Raw genomic sequence first — 23,647 nt, 5'->3', positions numbered from 1 at the left:
AATTTAATGTGGAATTTTTATTATCATTCGAAAGAACATTTGTTGGTATTTAGTTTTCGAAGACCCAATTTTCGATGACTCGTTTGAGTATTTCGACTGGTAACTGGCGAATGACGGGCGTTATGTTTTGCTCCAAGGCCTTTATCGAAGCGGGATTGTCCGCATATACTTTAGACTTTACATATTCCCACTGGAAGTATAATGGTGTTATATGACAGGATCTTGGCGGTCAATCGACCGGCAGCTTGACACGACTCACCAGAGATCTGCGAAAAACATGATATTGAAAAAGTGCCTTTACTTGGATCACCCTTTATATGTATGTAATAAGTGAAATTTGCAAACTTTTGTATTCCAATCGCCTTTAAAACTAAGTTATAGATATTGAAACAATCTTCTTCGATAAATTTTTCAAGTTTCAGATATGACAAATAAAGTGTGTGGGTACTTTAGGAAATAAAAAATCCGTCAAATGATTTATTTAATAATTTTCTAGAAATTTTATTTCAAGAATTAGACATCCGTTCATCGAAAAAATCGTGGTAGTATCTTTGGGGTCTCTTATTTCAAAAACGATAATATACATATGTATGTATGTATGTAAGTATGTCATAGGCAGAAAATATTGATTATCTGCATACATACATACATACATATGTATGTACATATGTGTGTACATATGTACATACATATAATGTATATCTGTATATAATATCGCAAAACTATATGGAGTTAGAGTAGAGTAGATAGGAAAGATTTGTCTTTATTGTAAATAAACACTGGCTATAATTAATTAAGATTTTAAAAACTGCTAAAAGTGCCAAATAAGCTTTTTATTAGTCGGCATAAATTTTATTCACTTTGTGAATTAACTTCGTTACATACATACATTTTTTCTGTTTAGCATGACCATGTATGTTACTGGGAAGCATTTATAGATTTTATATCTGCATCAATGTGTACATACATGTGTATGTATGTATACCAACATTTTTTCTCCTACTTTCTTCGCTCGTCAAACGGTGAACTCATATGTACTTATATTTTACAACACTCGCCCAAACCGAATAGTAACGAAATATTTTTCGCTCTCATTGCTTCATCTCTCTCCTTTCGCCTCTCTTCGGAGGTGTGCACACTATCGTATATACGCTCTCAACCCAATATCTTACATTAATTTTGGTGGATTTTCATTGGCTGACATTGGCCAATCGACGGCTTGCAACATAACTCAATCTACTTCCACTCAAATGAAGGCTTGTCATTTGGTAGAGTGTTCGTTTGTATAAAGAAATTGGGAGGGTTTAGTTGACAGTTGATTGGTCGTGCTAAACGAATGGAAATTTGTAGAACTAATCGTATTTCGAATGCGAGGAAATGAAAATTATTTTGAAAATAACTTTTTTTTTTAATTTATCCAGTTCAAGTACATATAGACCATCCATGTGCATATGTAATATATTTCTGTAGATTTCTAATGTGATGAAAAATGGTAGGCTTCGAGCCAAAGTCAAAACTTGGATAATTTCGCAAACCAAAAAGCATTAAAAGTAAGCTGCCTTTTTGTTGTCAGGTTTCCAATTTATATATTTTTCATTCCGTTAATAATAACAGTAGGTTCTGAAAAAATTCCCAATAACAAATAATTTCGGCGCCTCCGAGACCGTCACATAGAAAGCCACCGTGACAGTAATAGTAATGACATTGGCGCTTCTCCTAAATACAGTTTTTTTTTGTTTTTGTTTTTAGGAGTATTCTATAAGCTTTGAGAAAATTTCAAACAATTACATAATTTTTTTATACCAATGTCATTTTAAGTTGACCACAACGTGGTCTGCCTCTATATACGCGAACTAGTACCAGGTGTATTAGAGGTATTTGATCTGAAATTTTGTACACGTCATTTTCTCTCCAAGAAGCGGCTCAGTAATCGGAACCGTCGATATCGGGCCGCTATAGGATATAGTTGCCATACAAACTAAGCGATCAAAATAAAGTCCTTGTATATAATTTGTCCACACGGTATGATACACTATAGGAGGTATCGATAGTGAGGCCACAGAGTTTGTTAAAATTCGCATCAAGCGCAAGAATCCTAAAGGATGACCACTCCTCATGGACCAAGTTACTGAACTTTATCTGATATCGCAAAGGACCAAAACTGGTCTATGCGTGGCTCAGTGCTATATGTGTTCTCGAAGATTGGCATGAATTATTGTCCAAGTCAATGCTCTAATTTTCAAACATATTGTTCAGATCAGACCATTAAGCATATACATATGTACATACATATGTAGCTGCCACTTAACTGTTTAATCAAAATTAATGAGCGAAACGATGGTGTTGTTGTGGAACTTAATACTCTCAATCATGTGTAGGCGTGCTTGCCGTCGGCAAAATGGAGTGGTCGTCAGTTTCATATACCAGTTGTGGTGTAACAGTTTAAGTAGCAGTTCATGTTATTAAACCAAGTTTATTTCCAAATTTTAATGAATAAAATAATAAGCACTTTGAAAAATAGAAAATTCTTTCCTAAATGTCAATAAAAATTTAAAAATTTGATATTTATGCATTTTATAAATTTCGAAACAATGATGTGTTAAGATATCTAAAAGTTGATATATAGCTGAACTACAGTTTATTTAAGGATTGTTGATGTAGAAAACTAAATTTATTCTCACATATACACACATACATACTACGTAGCTGCAAGCATTTGCGAAAGCTCTGCAAATGCAAATGCAGTTGGTCCAAAATGATAAATATTCGAAGACAGACCAATATAAACTTTTTAAATACTTTTAGATAAAAAAGTGAACAAATGAACATTTGATATAATTAAAGTTTTAAAATTTTATTTTATAATAAGTTATTTTCCTACATTTATTACATTGTATTTATAATTTTTCCTACCAACATGCACTGTTGAGTTGCCGCCGGGAATTGAAATGCAAGTATGCAGAACAAATTTAGTGATTTAATGGCTTTATAAATTATATTTTAGTTTAAAATTTTATTCATTATTATTTTAAGCTTCACTATTGACGTTAACTGTGAAAAATAATTTGCGGCTATGAGTAAAATGTTGATTTTTTAGAATTTTTAGGAATCCAGTTCAAGTCCAGGATCAAGATCCGGTTCCAAATAGAAACATTTTTTAATATTTCATATAAGAAGAAAAATAAAAAGTAAAAAAAAAAAAGGTTTCCGATACCAGGATTTTAGTCCATAAGTTTATATGGATATCTTATAGTTGTCTGAAATCGACGGCTCGGAAAAATGAGCAGATTCTTGCCGAGAAAAGGAGGAAGTGCAGGTCGACATCTCAAAAGCTAAGGGACTAGTTCGAGTATTTAGCACGGAGACAAAGATACAGGCATGGCGAAATCGACGCATATTGTCATGCTGATAATTTATGTATGTACATATATCATATATGTATGTACATTTTAAAGAGTCTCCTTCGGTGTGGCAAACTTAATATACCCCGTCCCATGATACCCAGCCGTATGTTTGTAGCTAGAAATATTTTCGAAGGAGTATTTTGCGGTGATACTGAATGCATAATAACTGGACTATCTAGAAATAGTAAACGGTCGAAATAGAAGAGTATAATATTAAAGATTAATATCGGCGAGTAGAACGAAAGACTTTACAGTTGAGCTGTTTAGTCGAAGAGACCGAAACCCGTATCGGCGTCTTCCTCAGACTCCGACTCCTCCTTTTTGGGTTCTTCTTTATTTTCGGCAGCAGCGCCAGCACCAGTAGCTGGAACAGGGTCAGCAGCAGCAGCAACAAACTTGCTAGGGTTCTTGATGAACTCCTTGATGCCAGCAGCTTCCTTGAAATCCACTTCGGTGGCCGCAGCAATAGCTAACAGATTATTGAAATCTTTGGCAACACTGTGTGGTGTCGAAGCAATAGTTTGGTAAACAATCTGTAATGATACGATACTGGCCGAAGTGGGAGCACCAGCTTAAAGAGAGAGGGAGAGTTCGGTGACGATTCAGCCCGGGGTTTTCGGTGAAGCAGGTGCTCTGCAACAAGTTTTTTTTTTACAGATTTTCCATCCAACTAAGTATTTATTACAATCATCCCTGGACCTCAGTTTTCTCTATATGGCCGGTTTATACATATGTATGTACATTCATTCATTCATTTATTATTCACTACATTCGCTTTTATGCTTTATGGGTTTAAGTTTTTTTTTTGTTTTTTTGGAACATGTGTATTATTTGTTATAATAAACAAACAGAAATTTATAAATATTTTTTCAAATACATAGTTCTGATATGTCTTTGGTAATCCGGACTTCCTTATATTCCGGATAGGGGCCGGTTTTAATTGATCGGGATTAGCGGGCCTCTACTGTACTTAGATTACAATTTTCCCCAAGTAGATAACTCTGGTTGAGGTTTTTGACTTTTTCACTTTTTTGGAACATTTCGAAGGAAAAAACTTTTGTGAACAAATTTGAAAATAATTCTCCAGAGTTACATACATATTTCATAAATTATGTAAAGAAAGAGTGTCCAAAATTCGAAGAGGATTGGTGTAGTAGTTTCGATGTTATCAAGGGCGCCGACTTTGACAACTTGAGTTATGGAGAAAATAATTTACATAAAGTCTTGAATAATAAAAAACTCCTAACTTCGTCAATTTTGTTCCGATGAGATGAAATTTTAACGCAATATCATGCTTTCAATTATAATTGCAAAAATAAGAAAGAAATATAAACACATTATTGTTACATTGTGCATTTATTAAAAATTTAGTACCTTAACCCCCACCTAAGGGAAAAAATCGGCCAAAGTAAAGATTCAAAATTCGAATATTTCCCTAGCATTATTTCGCTATTCGATTACTAACAGCTAATCACATTTTGAATTGACTATAAAATAAAAGAATGGAATCATAAGAAGAAAGTATGTAGCCCCAAATCCACTTAATTCAATCAAACCTATAGGTATTTATGTTCAAAAACCATTTAGAATAGCATACCAACGCATTCTGGAAACCAAATCGAGGATAATGACAGAACGAACACTAAATAATAACGCATAAAAAGTGATTAAAGCACCACAACTGGTATATGAAACTTGAAACAACAATAAACGTTCACTAATGAATTCGAAAAATACGACACAGCAGTAAAGCAACATTAAAGAGCGAGTAAATCCGCAGTAAGCAAAGGCTATGCGAGCACAAGCTCAATGGTCAGCACAAACAAACATACATACATATATACATATACATATATGTATATGTTATCACTAAGCGGCACTAACAACAAATAATGTGAGTGAATATTCCGTGAACAGAGGAGAATGGCTCAAAATTGTGTAGACTGGGGTGGTTTCGAGTATCTAATACCCAAAATGCCATCCTCAGAAGAGAGGTTGAAGCCAGACGCAGTACTATCACTCGAGGCATACATACACCAATACGAACGCACAAATCCAAATATACATGCTATACAAGCATACACAATTCTACAAACCGAACTTAATATCTAGTTGAACTATGGCACTTGGTGGCTCTTACCCCGAAAGCAATGAAATTGGAAGATGAAAGAACGCACAAACAACCAAATCCAATGTGAAATACTGAAGCAGCAGACTTAAAAGGCCATGCGTACCCTCATGTGTGTACTCGCATACATGCACACACTCACACGACTTTTTAATGATGTCAAACCAATATCGACGATATAATGTTCCTTGTTGTTCGTATTCAACGCTGCAATAAAGCAACATAACCGAGAATCAGAATGAAGCAATAATCGGGAAGGCAATATGCAGCAGCGTACACAGTTGTAGAAACAAAAAAAAACGTTGAAATGCTGTCAAACGGAGTGCATGTGTGTATGTGTGCACATATGTAATATGTATGCATGTGCGTTTGGCTGAACAAGGCAGCAATTTCCATTGATCTGTGAGGCCTAACACGTTTCTATCGATATCAATTGAAGTTATCGGGACGATTGAACATGACATAACGGAGACAAAGCCAGCAAAAAACGATAAAAATTGTAACGGTTAAAGTGTACTTGTAAGTACATATGTATATTAACGAAAAAGTAATACTGGACTACATACATACATATGTATGTATGTACTTACATGCATGAAAATGTAACCATATATGAATTAACATTTTTGTAGCAAATTGAATAAATTTCCCTTAAAAAAATTGTAGTTTCTCTGAAAAAACGTGAATATTGAAGATATCAAAATGAAAGCTGCAAAGATTCGTATTATTTAATTTTCAATATTGCTTTTAAATTGTATGTAAAGGACTGCTTGCATGCTCCCTTAACCTTATCGTACTTCACAAGCAAGGTACACCTTCCGGTTTCCGCTGCTTGTGCACACTACATATATGCGTACTTACATATGTACATACAAAAATACCTATTTGATTACGAATTTCATATGCAGACACACACACTCATAACCTATAAATACATATGTATGTATGGACATATGTGTGTATAAATTTCCTTATTGTATGTAAATGCAACCCTGTAGTTGGTTTCTTTAACGATTGGAAATGCGAAGTGATTTAATATACGGTTGCTTATAGCTCGCCATTCGAGAAACACGCGTGTGGCGAATGCACAAACACCCAACAAATATGCCGGCAATAGGCGTTATAGGCGTTATAGGCTACATGCAGTGAACCAAGTATGTACATAAAAGTACAGCGGTAAATGTTTTTGTGTGAATACATACATACATAGTATATTGGCGTTTATATTTATAAGGTTTTCGTGCTTATTTACATTTTATGAAATATATTTACGTTCTTATGTACTTATGTATTTAGATTATGGAGGTACAAATTTCAGTGAATGCAAGTAATCTCAATAGTTCGTAAAATTTACACGTACAGCTATACATAAATACATGGTTGTATGCGCACATCCATATGCATCAACGTCGAATTGCCGAATACCCTACAACAGCATAAAGTTATCGACTCTTACACGCAAATTCGTAAGGTTTCATGCACATACAGCCCACACATACATATACATACATTTATACATAGTGAACCCAAAGTGTCGACTGTCGCCCTACCACAAAAAAAAACTGACAGCAGCGACACACAATACTGACAGTATACACAACACACAGGCGAAACAGTGGCGGAGTGCTCAACATTTTCACTTGGGGTGCGGTAACATATTGGAGTACAATTCTTCATACCTTGCACCTATGTACTTGCTATATATATTTTTTTAACCAAGAGTACATTTTTATACATCTACTAGTGTTAAGGAATACTCTTATGTTGAATATAGTAACCGATTCGAAAAATGGCGAGAAAAGGAAGTGAAGGTCGAATAAGAAAAGCTGAGCGACTACGGGTATATACCATTGATACAAAAAGACGGGCATGGCTAAATCTCATGTCGTCAAATCTGGGTGTAAAAAAATTCGTGGTAAACTTAGTATATCTTCTCCCATATTACCCGGCTTTATGATTGTACTTAGAAATATTTTAAAAGGTGTATTTTTCGTTGATACTCGAGATGGAAATGAATAATAATTGGAATATTATGTTGAATACAGGGTTTGTCCGGAAAGTGATAGGTACGCCGCGACTGTACTTCGGAGCATGCGCACACCGATTGGATTCGGTAGAGGGCGTTCCTAGCTAACGAACGAGCGGCTGGTCAGTTGTCTCCGAGCACCTGGAGAGTCGCGACATGTTTCTGTGAATGGTGCAAGCGGAAAATGAAGCGTTCGTTAGAGCAGAGGTAGGCAATTAAATTCTGTGTGAAACTCGGTAAATTTGCGACAGAGATGTTTGATACGTATATGATCAAGCAGGCTTACCCACATGTTGCTTTAGCAAGAAGCCGGGAAGAAATCGCTGATGAATGAGCAAATCCAAAGTGAAAACGATGCTCATTTTCTTTTTTGACATCAAAGCATCGTCCACCATGAATTTTTTCCTCCTGGACAAACCGTCAACGCAAAGTTTTACGTGGAAGTCCTCAAGAGATCAAACGAAGCATCGATTGGGTCCGACAAGACATGGCAGCCGGTTGGAAGTTGCTCCACGACAACGCCCCTGTTCACACCGCCTTACTTGTGAACAGCTACCTAACCCAGGCCGGCATCCCAACGCTTCCGCAGCCACCCTACAACACAGATGTGACCGTCAAATCTCGTCAATTACAAATATTTTCCATACAAGGACTGAATTTCGTTCGATCAATTTGTATGACAGCTACATACATATATGCTACAAAGGTCCAATCTTTACAATTTATTCAGAGATTATATCATTCTCTCGTACAATACTTCATGCCGAATTTCATGAAGCTATCTCGTGATATACATATAAAAGTTGTTCATACAAAAACTTAATTCTGATCCTTCAGTTTGCATGTCAGTTCTTTGTTATAGCGAACCAATATCAGCGGTTCCAACAAATGAACAACTTCTTAGGGTAAAAACAACGTATGCAAATTTTCAAATGGGTCTTGAAAACTAAGAGACTATTCGTGTATTTACAGACAAACAGTCAGATCGACGCAGCTCGTTAGACTGGTAATTTACTTATGTTCATCTAAAGAAATATCAATCAACAAGAAATAAAGTATCTATGCATCTAATTTGATAATTTAAGAAAATTATCAACTCAAATATATGCATGTGTAGTAAATAATCCCCATAATAGCACGCCACTGCGCAACCTACAGCAGCACTTTAGCAGAATTGCTAGCGTTGGCCGACGGGTCGTTTGGCTAACAGTCGCACCGGCTGACGATTCAACGTCGCTCGTTAGTGAGTCGAATAGTGAAAAAAACAAAATACCGACTGAGGGTAACTTCTACAACAGCGAGACTTTCTGTGCTGGTTTTCTGTAGCTAGCGAGCTCGCTGGGAATGACTGAAACGTTGGCGCTGGTGGTATGACTACTTTAATGTGTACATACACACAGGCGGACCTACATATTTACTTGTATGGATACTGTATCTGTATACGGGTCGCTGCGCTGCTGTGGCTGCTACTTTCGATCTTTTTGTTGTCAGGTAAGTACATATTTGTATTTACATAGGCTGTAGATATGCACGGTCTTATATGTATGTATGTATATGGATGTATGTGTTTTTATGCAATAAAGTGCCGAGAATACACGTTATTCATTTAGCAGCTTAAAGTTGTAAATTAATGTGTATCACTATATATCAGCATGCACATGTGTGTGTGTATATTGTAGTTTACATTTTTTTTGCAGTAAATTTTTAGTTTCATACGTTGGAAATTAAAGTAAATATGTATTCGTTTAACCAAGCTGTTGCTGGTTTCTCTATTGCTTGTTATCCAGCTTTCGCCGCTGCTGCTGTATTAACGTCAACGTCAACCGCGCACAAGACGACCAACAACCACTAGAACGTGCTTACATACAAATGTATCGACAAACGATATGTATGTATGTATGTATATAAGTAAATATAATATCTACATTGGTGGCATGCGCTGCTCTCTCAAAGTAAGGAAATGCATATAAATTCGTATGCCTTTATATATACATATGTACATACATACATACATACATACATACATAGTAAGTGGTATTGACGCATTTACTTACGAGTCCGCATTTACATGATGAGTACATGCAAGTATACAGCAAATGTGAATAAACAGCGGAGCCAAACGCATTCGGGTATGAGTACCTGAGTTTCGTACTTATTTATAGCTGAGAGAAACGGATTCATTATATACACACGCATAGATATGCACTCATTTATGTTTAAATGAAAAAGTGCAAGACCATTTCATACAGAAATTGTATTCACAAGTACCATGTAGTTCCTAAGGGCATACATAAGACTCATTTGCAACCAATACATACATACATACGCATATAACTAAGTATGTCTCAAGCACATAGAATATGTATTGAGGACATGTAAAGCAGAGCGTGTAAACAGTATTCAAAGTGCACATTGGTAAGTACACACACACATATTTACATATAATGCATATAGCTGTTATAAAGCACGTACATAAGTATGTATTTAATACTGAAACTGAAGAAATAAAACTCAAAGAGCAGTCAAGCGAGCTGTGAGCGGTCTTTCAAAAAATGTGTGCGTAAAGCGGTTCGCTAGGAATGACATGCATACGTACATACATATGTACAAGTTTGCATAAATGTATTTATGCATCGTAGAACCAAGCGCCAGAATGTTGGATACATTTCATAGCAACCTACGAAGTACATAGGTGCACAATTAAACATATGTATGTATTATGTATGTATGTATGTACACAGATGTACTCATTTACGGTAAGTCTTATATGCATATTTATGCACATCGTCGGCAGGGGACATATTTATTTTACTCATCACCTCATTTGCTTCTTATTGTGCGTTGTTTCAGTGAGTGAGTGAGCGAATGAGCTGAGACCAATATGCACTGGTTAATTTAACTCTTTCCCCTACGCCTTCAATTGCTAATGTTTTCTGTGGCTTAACCTTTTTTCGGAATTGTTATTTAATTGGGGGCATTTGAGCATATTTTAAAGTACATTAAAAGAGATAAGACGAATAAATTACGATCACAGTAAAACGAGCGTAATAAAAATACAAATGTACATACATACATACATATGTATAAACACACATAAATACATCATACATATGTATGTACATATATATGTACATGTACATACCATGTCCCACGCAGTAATACCTTATCCGGTGAATCGTTTGGAGAGTGTCGAGTTGGGTGTGTGCAAGGTTTAGCGGATCAAACCTGCGCACTAATAATGATTTAGTAGTCCGGTCCTCTCCAAATAGAGTTTCAAAGCAAAATAATTTAGCTTTGCTGCTGTCTGCATTGTTTTTAGTCAAATTATATTGAATTTTTACTCATAATTCTTGTCAGGCCTCAATTCAAGCATTTTAGACCCACTCATTTCGGGCACGGACTGTGTAGATAGCTTCATTCGTTGCGCTAGAGCACGGCATCTATCCTAGTATCAAGAGATATTTTTTCCTTATTCCTTTATTTTCATTGTATATATTGGTTAATGATTTGACTTTTAACCACAATTAGAATGCTCAACACAGATAAAGGGGCCTAGGTTTGCATATTTTTCATGCTGCGAAATTAATCAAAAATGACGAAAAAATCTCTTTTATGCGAACGGTAATATGCAGTTTTCCTTCCAGAGTAAAAAACAATAACAGACAACTTTCAAAAGCCGAATTAAGTTATAGAAGCCAATTACCGAACAAATATGGTTGGTGGTATGTATGGGGAGTAGGCATGTCTCTGGGTAAGCAGTTACAGTCGTAGGGCTATACCCAATTCCTACTCTTGCGTCCCCGCCGCCCACCGTGGAAATGTGAGCAACCTTTGTGTTAGATGTGGTAGTCAACCTGTGAGGAGTTTCGGGCCACGGCTACAATAATCGAAGCTTCGGCAGAGCTACTCCGACATATTCCTTTTAAGCGTTCGCTGAAATCTAATTGCAGCGTATTTTCATGATATATGGTAAATGTCTATAAAACTTTGTACTACTCGCCTAGCCAGGTTGTGCGCTGGTTTTGGGATCCGCCACGTAGAAACCACTCCCAATGAAAAAGAAACAACAGCCTCGTACTCTCTCTCAACGAATAAAGACCAAACTCTATAAGTCCTTCATTATTCCCGTCCTGGTATTATATGCGGAGGCACGGACGATGACATTATCTGATGAGTCGACGTAGGAGTGTTCCAGAGAAAGATTTTGCAGAAGATTTGTGGTCCTTTCCGCATTGGTACGGCGAATATCGGAGTCGATGGAACAATGAGTTGTACGAGATATACAACGATATTGATATACCTTGTGAGAAAAATGTACCCGAAATTGTAAATAAATGCAAAATATTTAATTATTAATCAATGTTTCTTGTCGACGTCAAAGTAATACCAACCAGATGTAAATACACTTATGCCAACGATTTTTCCAGTTCTCGAAACACTTTTCATAAGTACTATTTGGGTTGGTCTTCAGCTCTTTCAGCGAATTTTGTTTTATAATTTCGATCTATTGAAAAAGAGTTTCATGGAACGGCATCTGGTGAATATAGTGGTTGATCGAGGCGTTGTTTTGGCTTTAAATTTGTGTTTTTGATGAAACTGAATCACATTAAGCCTTTTCCAACTTTCGAAACGATTTCAAAAACAAAATTTGGTTTGAATTACAAAATTTGAGACAAATTCTTAGTTTGATTTTTTTACCCACTGTAAAAATCGCAACGCACACTGAGGAAATATTCTCTCTAGAATATTTTCCTTAATTTTAAAGTTTATCCGAGTAAAAGTTTTGGAGATACTGCCTTGAGAACTTGTGCGCTCGAGGCTAGCTAGGCCAAGTAAACTCGTTTCTCTCGAAAGAAAGTTAGTTGGCAAGATTTCTCGAGAACTTCTCAACCGATCTTTAAGGAATTTTTACACACGTCTTTGAGATACAATATTTGGCGAAGGATTTTTTTCGATTACAACTATTTAAAAAAAGTATCGCGAAATTTTCACTGAAATTAATTTCTTTTTTTATAAAAATGTTTGCCAAAAATGCAATTTTCAGTTTTTTTCCTTCGTCCAAGTTATAAGTTAAAGTTCTAACTAAAACATGAATTTTTGAATTGTAGATGATCATGTAAAGAGTTATCCTGTCAATGCTGGCGCATCTTTTTTCCGTGGGGACACCGGAAATGTTGTCGCGGTGGCCGAGTTTAAAATATTTTTTTCCTAAATTTTCAGAATCTCTTTTTTAATAAAGTAATTCTAATAAAATACTTCTTTTCTAGATGAAAAAAATTGTTGAAAAAAGTTTGTTTTTTATCAGAGGAAACCTTAAGAAGCTGCTGTAAGCAGACAGATCGCGCTCCTATTTGACATAGTAATTAAGGACAGTCCTACCAATTAAGCAAAATATTTTTTTTTTTAATATTATGTACCCGGAGAATTTAGTTGCAATTTTTGGGAGCGTTTTTGACCCAATTTAGTTCAGCGAATCAAGAGACGGAGGCAGCGATGGCTAGGTCATGCTGTTCGGATAGAAGAGAACACTCCAGTTTTGAAGCAATTAAGTACTCGCCAGTGGAAGCAAAGGAGGAGGAGGAGGAAGCAGAGGTAGGGGAAGATCTTCACTCCGTGAGAGAAATCAGGTGAGAAGGATCTGGCTGCACTTTGTACCTCAATTTGGCGTCACATAGCGAAAAGAAGAAACGACTGGTGCCGCTAAGTGTTAATTGTAGTATTGTCACATCATTAGAGGCAAATTAGTGTCCCATGTAGTTAAAATAATGGGATTTTAAACTTATACAATTATAAAACAAAAGTTTTTGTTATTTTAGTTATAAAATAAATTTTTGCTGTTCAGGATTAAATCACGATTCGTGACACCCAACGCAAAAAAGTGTGATCTTTATTTTATACTCAACACGTTTTTTCTAAGTTCATTAACTCTACATCTGTGAAAATTTTGGGTTACCCCTAATTTTTCTATCAACAATGGAAAGCCTTTTTGGTTTAAACGAAATGAGCCCTTCTTCTTGTTTTGATTCAGTACAACATTAAGAAATAAACTTCAAAAGCACGATATTGGTTTTTTTTTGGAAAAAAAATTATACTTAAAATCAAATTAATCAGGAAAGCAAAATTTCAAGGAAATATTCAACAATTCGTAAATTTCGGCACGGGGTCAAAAATGCCCTGCAGGAAAAGCATATACGAAATATGAAAAAGGGATAATTGCTATTTCTGGGATATCCAAAGGTTGTTTAATCGTGCTGAAGTCTACGGAAGGATTTTGCCTCGAAATCGATGATTTTCTCTGCAGGGTGGCGTTAATATATCGCACGCGCACTATGTGAGCATAATTTTGCCACGCATATGAATGCACAAACACAAACACATCACATCACCTTTAAATTGGCAAGCATTTGTTGTTGGAGACATATGCATTTTTGTACTGAAAGGGATGAAAATTGCATTTGTGCGTACATTTCCCTATACTATTGATGCATATACTTATATATATGCTATATACATACATTCTATATTATATTATTGTCGCTCGACTTATTCGTCATAACTGCGCACATGTGTGTGTACGTTCATATGTTTGTTTGCTTGCAACAGCGTCAGAACTATGAATAAAGGATCGCGCCAAATTAATGAATAAGCTGCTGATTAAGCCCATTCATATTGCTGCTTAGCCCGCAATACTGACATAAGACCTCATATACAAAGTACACACCTGCCCGGTTGCAGATTAGATCATTTGATATTTAATAAATGCAAAAATTAAATGCATGTAATTGGATTTCATATTTTAGGGGTAAATTATTTTTAGAGAACAGCAAAGTTTAGTGTGTCTTTATGCAATTTCAATCTCTTAATTTGTGTTAGCACAAGTCACAGTAGGGCTAGCGGCGAATGACTTTTACTTTTTGAGTATACTATTTGGGCAAGAGTCTGAACACACTGCATTAACTTTTGGTTTTTAATATACTCGAGAACATGTTTCCACGAAATTTTAGGAAGATAACTCACTCTCTGACCGACACACTTGGTATAAAGTCTTCTAGAATAACTAAGATCATTATATGTAGCATGTTTAACATTAACGTGGCCTACAAGTAGTGTTACACCGATTTAATCCATTATTGCCATTATCTCAGCCGAGAGTAAGAGTGTACACGAAGACTGACGTATAGAACGACTTGGCGCATTTTACGTCGATATCTTAAATTGAAACATTACAAAATACAGCCATTTCTGGCTCAATAGGTTTGTAAACGAGAAAACTTGCTGCATTTGGGACGAAGAGCAAACTGAAGAGCTCTCATTTCATCCAGCAAACACAACTGTCTGGCGTGGTTTGTGGAACGGGGGAATCATCGGTCCATATTTCTACCGGTAAGAACGTAACCGTCAATGGCGACCGTTATTTCGGCATGATAATCGACTATTTTGTCCCCGAAACTGAAGCTTGTGATCTCGGCGACACTTGGTTTCAACAAGACGTCGCCATTTCTCACACATAGCATTAATTAATCGAGAGAATAATTCGGTAAGCTGATAATTTGACGTTTTGGACGGTAGATTGGCCACAAGCATCGCGTAATATCACATCGTTACACTTTTTCCTGTGAGAATATGTAAAGTCTAAAATCTATGTGCACAATACGGCTTCGATTCAGGCCTTGAGGCTAAACATCAAGCGTGTCATTCGCCAGTTACTAGTGGAAATGCTCGAACGAGTCATCGAAAATTGGACTCAACGAATGGACCATCTGAGACATAGCCGCGGCCAACATTTGAAAAAGATAATCCACAAAGAATAAATGCCAAAGCATGTTCTTTCGGATGATAATAAGCATTACCCATTAAATTTAAGGTTTCTGTGTTTTTTTCTTTAAAAAATGTAGGAAGCTGCGAAAATTATCCTTTATTACGAAAATAAATATGTATATTTTTAAATTTTTATAATATAACTTACAGATTGAGCGCTATTTTCGGTAAGAAGTGAGTCATGGGCACTGTGGTCCACATCTCCGGTATCTGGGCACTGAACTGTATGGTATATGGTTCCATATCGTCAATTTTTAGCCGTACACCTGGTACAACTTAGAGAATTATTTGTGAAAAGATTTATTTCGATAACGTTACTGGGAATATGGAATTTTAAATTCTCTTATTTTAGAGGCGTGGTTGTTACGATTTCGCATCTTTTCACAACGTAACATACGAGTGGTGATATAATATTATATAATGCATGAGATTTGGTGGAAATTGGTCGATAAGTTCCTTAGATAAAAGATTTTGCCCCAATTTGGACGGTGTCAGGGCCATAGTACATTTTATTATATATTTATTATAATTAGTGAGTTATCGTTTTTTATATATTTATTACATTTAGTGAGTTATCGTTTCTTTAGTTGTTATTCATATAACCGTTTTATAGGAAGTGTGTGTGGTTACCATCGGATTTCACTAATTTTCACATCATCAGCGGAAGGAGCAAAAGGATTCGCTTGATATAGATTTATGAGATATGTATATACATTAAACTTATTGTTTCTGATCTTATCTGGTTATTTAAAAATCACAGATACCCTTCTCTACTACCTACGATTACCAGATTTGTTTATATTAATTTACGGCTTAGTTATGCATTTTAAAGTTTTTACATAAATTACATTTTGTTGGCATATCAGCGGTCCAATTCCGCCCACGCCAAGTGTATCAACTTTGATCAAGATAATTCAATATATACTCAAGTTATCGCTTGCATAGTAGGATGGACAAACACTCAGATTACTATTCACCTCGTCATCCAGAGTATTTATATATACATATGTATGTACATAACTCTTTATCAATCTCAATTATTTTTAGGTGATACAAACAACCGTTATGATTTGCTATTTTTATCTTGTTTATTGGTAAGCGCTGGGTGTTGTCCCTATCATTACTTTAAAAGTACTAACTGTTTAGGAGGTTTCACTCTTCTTTTACTACCAGCTGGCACAATATCAAATATTTTTAGAACTGGAAAATGGTGTCCAATCGGTTGACAGCAAGACCCCTGACTTAGTTTAAGTTGTATGCTTCTGTATTATCTATTAGAAGGGATATGATGGTCTAGAGATAGCTTTATTTTTCAAGTCAGTCCAAGCAACATGTTTTGAGAGCAGTAATAACTTATTGACCTTACCCATTATTCAAGGTATTTTTTCTTATACTTACTGAAAGACGAAATTGTCTATAACTTCCAAATACAGTGGCTATACTCTTATCTTTAGAGAAGCGTCATTTTTTATCCAAATTCTTAGTCAAAAATTTAACCTGAACGGCTTCATTTTACCGATTACATTAAATAAAATAATAGACGTTGTTCGAAATATGGTTTACCATCTGATCAAAGTTGAAACGGACTGAGAAAAAAACACACATTTTTATGTGTTTTCATCTTTTTCGATCATAGTCGAGTCAACTATGGCGCTCTACTCGTTTCTTGGCTTTGCTATGTAGAACCAATTGGGGGTAACAAATGCAATCAGGTCCTTATCCACCAACAATGGAGTGGAGGTCTTCCTTTTTCTCTGCTTCCACCGGCGAGAACTGAATCGAATACTTTCAAAGCAGGAGTGTTCTCATCCATCTGAACAACACGGCCTAGCCAGCGTAGTCGCTTTCTCTTGATTCGCTAAACTATGTAAATGTCGCCGATCAGCGTTCAATTGATCCCTATTCGCTGTTGTCAATGCGCAAAGGAGCATAAATTTTCTTCAAAACCTTTCTTTCGGGCACTTCTAAGGTCGACTCATATGGAGAAACTTGTAGAGTCTGATGTTTCTTCGTCGAAAGAGAACTTTACTTTTCAATTGCCTTCATCATACTCATAAATCCATGTCTCCCATCTGTAATACTGCAGATTGAAGAGTGTGGGGTTCTCAGGTACGTTGGCAAGCATCTCTCTGTGGCCGGTCCTCCACGGTTCAATTGGTTGATACCGCTCTAGATGACGTAGGTGGGACATCGAATGTTTCTTAGAGAAACGAGAATTCATCCTAGCGGGCACAATAGACCTAAGGTCGCGGTGCATTCCTCAATTATTTATCTAGCGGCATTCATTGACCTGGAAGGTGCAGAAGAGCCATTGCCCCAAGACGAGGTTTACGTCCCCAGATGGTCTATTGGCTCTATACAAGTGTCATCCGACTCATACTAACGTATGGTACAGGGGTATGGTGGACGGCATTATCAAAAAAGTGCCGTACTAAACCCCTAGAACATGCAACTGGTTTTCTTACTGGCGATTACGGTCCCAATCAAAACCACTTCAACAAAGGCTCTAGAGATTATTCTCGACATCCGACCAATATACATGATAGTGAGGTATGAAGCAATGCTAACGGCCAGCCGGCTCATGATTTTAGATCACTAGAAACAGGCTAGAGTCACTACAGGTTTGGTATCATACTCGACCTTGTTAATGAATTCGAGTTAAGCTGTCAATGACCGAGAAAAACGACCTCATACTAAGCACATCGTTTTCATTCCTCAGTGGAGGATATTGGGTCAATGGTTCTGTGATCGTCAGATCCACCGGCGAAATTTACATATTTATTGACGGATCAATGGGAAAAATGTGAACGGGCTAAACTAACTAACTAACTAAGTGAACCAATTGTGGGCGTAACAGAAGGTGCCAAATGGGCTTCTGCTCTAACCAGCAAGTCCATAAGCATTCTAGTTGACAGCCAAGCAGCAATTAAGGCCATCCGTTGCGCCAATACTAAGTCTCACTGCGTAAGGTTAAGAAAGCAGGCAATTAGAAGGATTGTAGTAGGTAAATATCATCTGAGTACCCGGTCAAGAGCAGCTAAAGACGCAATTCCCCAAAACGGCCACAGGTTATTTAGCTCCTTCAAGAGTTGTTTGAAGCGGTGGACTTTAGAGGAACACCGCAGGCATTGAAATATAAAGCAATACTGGGAATACCTCAAAGTTACTTTGGGTGTGTTAATGATGGACAGACCAAAAAGCTCCTAGTTCTAGCAAAAAGAAGCTTGGCAATATTGTAAGGGTCATCAGATGGTATATATATCCCACCTCCAGAAAATGTGAAAAGTGCGCGCCGGGGTCCGGTGGATCTAGCGCTCACTGATGGCGCCATCTATAAGTCGACTGGTGCGTTACATCGATTGAAAGTGAAGTTATTGCGTTTTAAGTGTCAGTATGTTTGTGTTATCGTTGTGAAAATGAGCTTCGAACAAAGAGCCAGCCAACATTAAATTTTGTTTTAAATTTGGTAAAACTTTTACCGAAACGTTTCAATTGTGGAAACAAGTTTATGGCGATGATTGCCTATCCTGTAGCAGAGTGCACGAGTGGTTTCAACGTTTTCAAAGTGGTCGTGAGGACATAAATGACGATCAACATGTGGGCCAATCAAAATCCGTGAACACCGGAAATTCCATAGAAACTGTGCGAAATCATCATTGAAATTCATGGAAATGGAATTGAACATCTCCAAAACATCGATGTATCGCATTTTGACCGAACATTTGGGCTTACGAAAGGTGTGTGCACGGTTTGTTCCGCACAAATTGACGGACGACCAAAAAATGCTCGGAATCCTTGACACTTGTGACCGATTATTTGACCAAAAATCACATTTTAACCGTTAACCACTCTCCGTATTCTCCTGATATGACAAAGTGCGACTTCTTCCTTTTCGGAAAAATGCATTTGCTCATGAAAGGAAAGCGTTATGCAGACGTAGAGGCCATTCAAAAGGCTTGCACCGGCATACTGGTGGCCATACCGGCCAACAAGCTCAAACACTCGTTGATTTTGCTGAAAAAACCATTTGTTATGTTTTTTTTTTATGTCCTGTTTACTTTGAAACGTACCTTGTATAATGATAAATATCTACTATGCATACGTCAAAGTTCTACAAAGCCACAGTAATATCCGCTAACATTTATCAGTGACTTCAAATCGAGCTTTTATATTATGTTCAAAACGGCGAAAGTCCGCGAATTTCGCAATTTACTGTCACACAATTCTAATTACAAACCATTACTCTATATTGTCGCAAACACTCCCCGTGCACTTACGTCTCCAGCCGCAGACGTCATCAGTCGACGCAACACAACTGGCTGCCACTTATCCACAATTTCCACGTTTTTCAATACATGTAAGTGCTCATTAGCATCGGCGTTCGCAGTCTTCGCTCCACCACCTACTACATATTCTCACATACATACTTATACATAATCGTAAGTATGTACACGCCATAATAGCATCGCATTGAGGCGGCAAACGAGTCGGTCTACCGAGCAGCGGCAGCCACTGCTGTTTATTTATTCAGTTTCGACGCGAGTCCGACCCCAGTTGTTGCTCACAGTGACAAGAAAACAAGAAACAGGATTCATGCGCGCATGATTTCACAATCGCGCCACCGCATAAAGTAGCTGGGTTTCCTCTGCTCGCCGCTCAACAGATTCTGCCTCCGCGTCTGATCCAACGTCATCGCGATATCGGCCGCAGCTTCAATTTTCAACATCACGCAGTTGATTTACAAATGTTTGTTTGTCATATATGTACATATGTACTATATAAAAACATACTTGATGGTCTACCCGTACTGGTACCGCCAGTGTTGCTTTTGCGCTGGCTGAGATGACTTCCGGTTGATGCGATCGCAGGTCCGTGTACCGAAAGTGTACCAACGCAGCGCGATATCGTGTCTTATACTCGTACGTAAATGTGTAACGAAGATTCGTTAGGCCAGTGAATGGCGGAGTGTTTGCGAATGGCTGTTGTCCCGAAATGATCTAATGATGCTCCCAGACTATAGCTTTTTTTTACCTTGATTATTCCCACATACGCAAGCATAGTTATGTGTGTATTTAAAGTAGCTCAGGTTTCCTCTCACTCCTTGTTATTGTTATATTTGTTGTTGTTTTTACTCACTGTTCCTTTACGGCCTTGTTAATATTATTCGTTTCATCATTCCATCACGAAGCTTTAATACTTTTGGTGGCAACGTGCTTGTACCTTTAATGAATGAGAACCAAAGATGATATCTCGTAAATAATTGATTCGTGTATGCCCTCGTATATTTATTTGTATGTATGTATCTTTATTAAGACTCAGTTAAGTTTTCGCATATTCGGTAACCCAACCACAGGTCATCACATTTTAGAGCTCGGCCGGTTTCCTTAATCGTTCCGCTTTTAAACCTGCAGTCGCCATCTGATCGAATTTGACCCGGACTGACATTAAAACTACATTGTACGAAGTTTAATACAAATATTTGTTATTGTTTTCAGCCTCTAGAGCCAATACAATAATGCCAACGTTTAATCCATTTCCATTTTTGGTTTTTCCGATTCCGACTCATTTTTGGAGCTCTATTCGCTAGATTGTTGAACCGTTTCGACATTTGATTCACAAAATTACTGCTCGTAACCAGTAATCATTCGTTTGAAGAATGTAGGGTCCTCAACTATGTTGTCAAGAATCTCTCCTATCTACTCGATGCCGTTTTTTGCAAAAGAACGAGTCTTGCATTGATACTCCTCATATTCAAAATATGTATGAACCAAAAGGTATCGAGTCGATTCATAAAAGATGTTGAGGTACTCAAATTTTTCGCTGTTATCATCGTTAACAGAGACGGATGGACGACTCGCATGAGGCAAGTTTTTAATAACTTCAGGATATCGTTGTTCAATTTATTATTTTTTTTTTTCAAGTCGCCAGACAAACCGGATAAAAACACAATAACTGACATTTGGAAGTCAAACTGAACCTTACGTTCATGTAAAAGGTTGTGTTAATCTAGAAAAAAATGTACTGTATTGAGCGGGAAGTATCAAAAGATCAGTCGGGGTCAAAATTGATCAGATATTATTTGCATAGTTCTTATGGACTCTCACAGAATCACCTTAATGCAAATGCGACATGTTACACAAATAAAGGATAACATTCTAGGGCGACCTACGAGAAAATGGGTTTAAACTACTCAACAAAGCTGAAGGAAAAATTTTGAAATGTGCTAAGAGGTCTGGCGGGTGTTTGAGGTGTACGGATTACGAATTTGAGTTTTCTTTCTTTTCCATCACATACAGCTATTTTTGTGATTTTAGTAAATGGTGGTAGTTTGACCCCTACACCCCTTGACTACAACACAAATATTCTACATATTAGAATATTTTTACTATCATTTTCGGCGTCTCTTCTTTACTGGCATTGACACCACTTACGCCGTTATAACCGAAAGTACAATACAGAGGAGGATGGAGTCATGTGTAGATGTTCAAGAAAGTTCTCTGATTGCCATTCACTCGGGAGTGGCCAGAAACGATTCTTTTACATATGGATCAAGCAGCTCACGGCTTCCAGTCTTAGATCTAGTATACTCTGGGTAGCCAAAGAACATCCGTTTGAAGGCGAGCTAAAGTGAGAAGGTGAACCATCCCTCCCCAGGGTTGTGCGCTGGGTTTGAGACCTGCTACATAAAAAACGCTCCCAACGAAAATTAAACAACAGTCTCGAAGAGAAATCCCCCTTTTGATGACGACCATGGAAAACGCATTTTCAGTTGTAGCCACCCAAAATTAGCAGGCAACCGTCCTAACATCGTCAATTTGCGACTATAAATTAGTGGAATTATTCTGAAGTGAATAAGGTGCCTTGAGCTTTATGTTCATATTTTAGTAAATTTCACACTTGACTTCACGACATCTGTCGTTTGTCCTTTCCTTTGGGCGACTGTGAAAGCGGCAACTCCCATACCAATTTCAGATAACTTGACGAGACTTAGCAAGTAGATAAAACTAATTAATATTCATGCTACTTTCTTAAATGGACGCAAAGGACCATTGCTGCGCTCACACACCGAGCTCATCTATCCCTCATACAAGTATAATAAATATTATATATGTATGTATATATGTACGCATATATATTTTCTTTTTTAAAGCATATTTTTCTGATATTAAGCACTCCTTACTACTGAAAACGAAGTCGAATGGGCTCCATATCACAAACCCTTATTTTTACAAATTTGATTCGTAGTCTCCAATGCCTGGTTGTACCCGCAATTATCCGCACCTTACTGGTTTGAGCATGATTGCCCAGCAACTTATGTATTTAATTTATTCTTATTTTGGGGAGATAAGAGGGAGCCACTCATCAGTTCACTCAACGTGCGTAACGGCTCAAAAAATTTGTCTCACAGTAAGTGCTTGGCTTTATGGTGTGTTTCTCCCAAGGGATTATGGGAGATATTTATGGATGTACATATGTATCTATATACATGGTATAAGCACTTATGTGATGTCTGTATGTATGTTGGGGGGCGCACATTTACGAAAACGACAACATGTATTTCAAATGCTTGCTCGCTAAATATGTATACATACATACGTGTACATTAGTACGCTGGAGGGAGTATTTTGGTAAATGCAGATGTATAACTACATATTTATATGTACATATGTATATATAAGTTTATGCCCACGATTCAGCAGTGAGTAATATATTACGTAGCCTCTCCGCCCGATAGCGTCACTTTCGACTACTCCCAAAACTTCTGCTCGACTTTAATGAGCCACTCATAGCTTCCCGGAAAGAGGGTACCACGCAGATAACTTGACAAAAGATTACGATTTCATATTGGCATAGATGAAGCAATCGGTGCTCTCGTTGCCACGTTGGCTCACTTCGGATGACAAGTGCAACCGATACCATTTCAGTGTTTTACACTGTTTCAGAGCCGTCCAAAGAAACTTCTTTATCTTTTCAAGACTGAACGACGAACCATGGATCTCCTGGTATACAACAAAGACCAAGGAACAGTTGAAACAGTGGGATTCATCTGCTCATAAAAAGTAGGTTCGAAGGATTCAAAAGGTGTGATCTACATCCACTACCTGCGAATTGACGCATGGAGCCAGGAAAATGCATCGGGTCCTCCTCCATCGCTATAATCATATCTAGCGATGAAATAAATAGCAACATGTCCAAAATTAACATATGAGGCTATAAATACTTATTTGACCAGCCGAGTAGTATAAAAATTAATATATTGAACCTAAAAAC

The 23,647-nt window shown here is 37.1% G+C and overlaps 1 protein-coding gene across 1 annotated transcript; it reads right to left on the bottom strand.

The window, feature by feature from the left end:
- Window positions 1-3,667: 3,667 nt before the first annotated feature.
- On the bottom strand, window positions 3,668-23,539 carry LOC120773037 (60S acidic ribosomal protein P0-like). The gene is made up of 2 exons (XM_040101966.1): window positions 23,479-23,539; window positions 3,668-3,975 (listed from the first exon to the last, which is right to left on the bottom strand). The coding sequence occupies exons 1-2, from the start codon at window positions 23,537-23,539 to the stop codon at window positions 3,668-3,670; spliced, it is 369 nt and encodes a 122-aa protein (XP_039957900.1).
- Window positions 23,540-23,647: the final 108 nt, after the last annotated feature.

This window comes from Bactrocera tryoni, chromosome 3 (genome assembly GCF_016617805.1).
Source record: "Bactrocera tryoni isolate S06 chromosome 3, CSIRO_BtryS06_freeze2, whole genome shotgun sequence".
Taxonomy (NCBI): Eukaryota; Metazoa; Arthropoda; class Insecta; order Diptera; family Tephritidae; genus Bactrocera; species Bactrocera tryoni.
This window is presented reverse-complemented; position numbering and strand designations above follow the sequence as displayed.

What these genes read in the sequence shown, in the direction of transcription:
- LOC120773037 (XM_040101966.1), bottom strand. Translation starts at nt 23,539, where the DNA reads ATGATTATAGCGATGGAGGAGGACCCGATGCATTTTCCTGGCTCCATG. An exon ending in CTCCATGCGTCAATTCGCAG is followed by an intron (nt 3,976 to 23,478) that starts GTAGTGGATGTA and finishes TCTCTCTTTAAG; the next exon opens with CTGGTGCTCCCACTTCGGCC.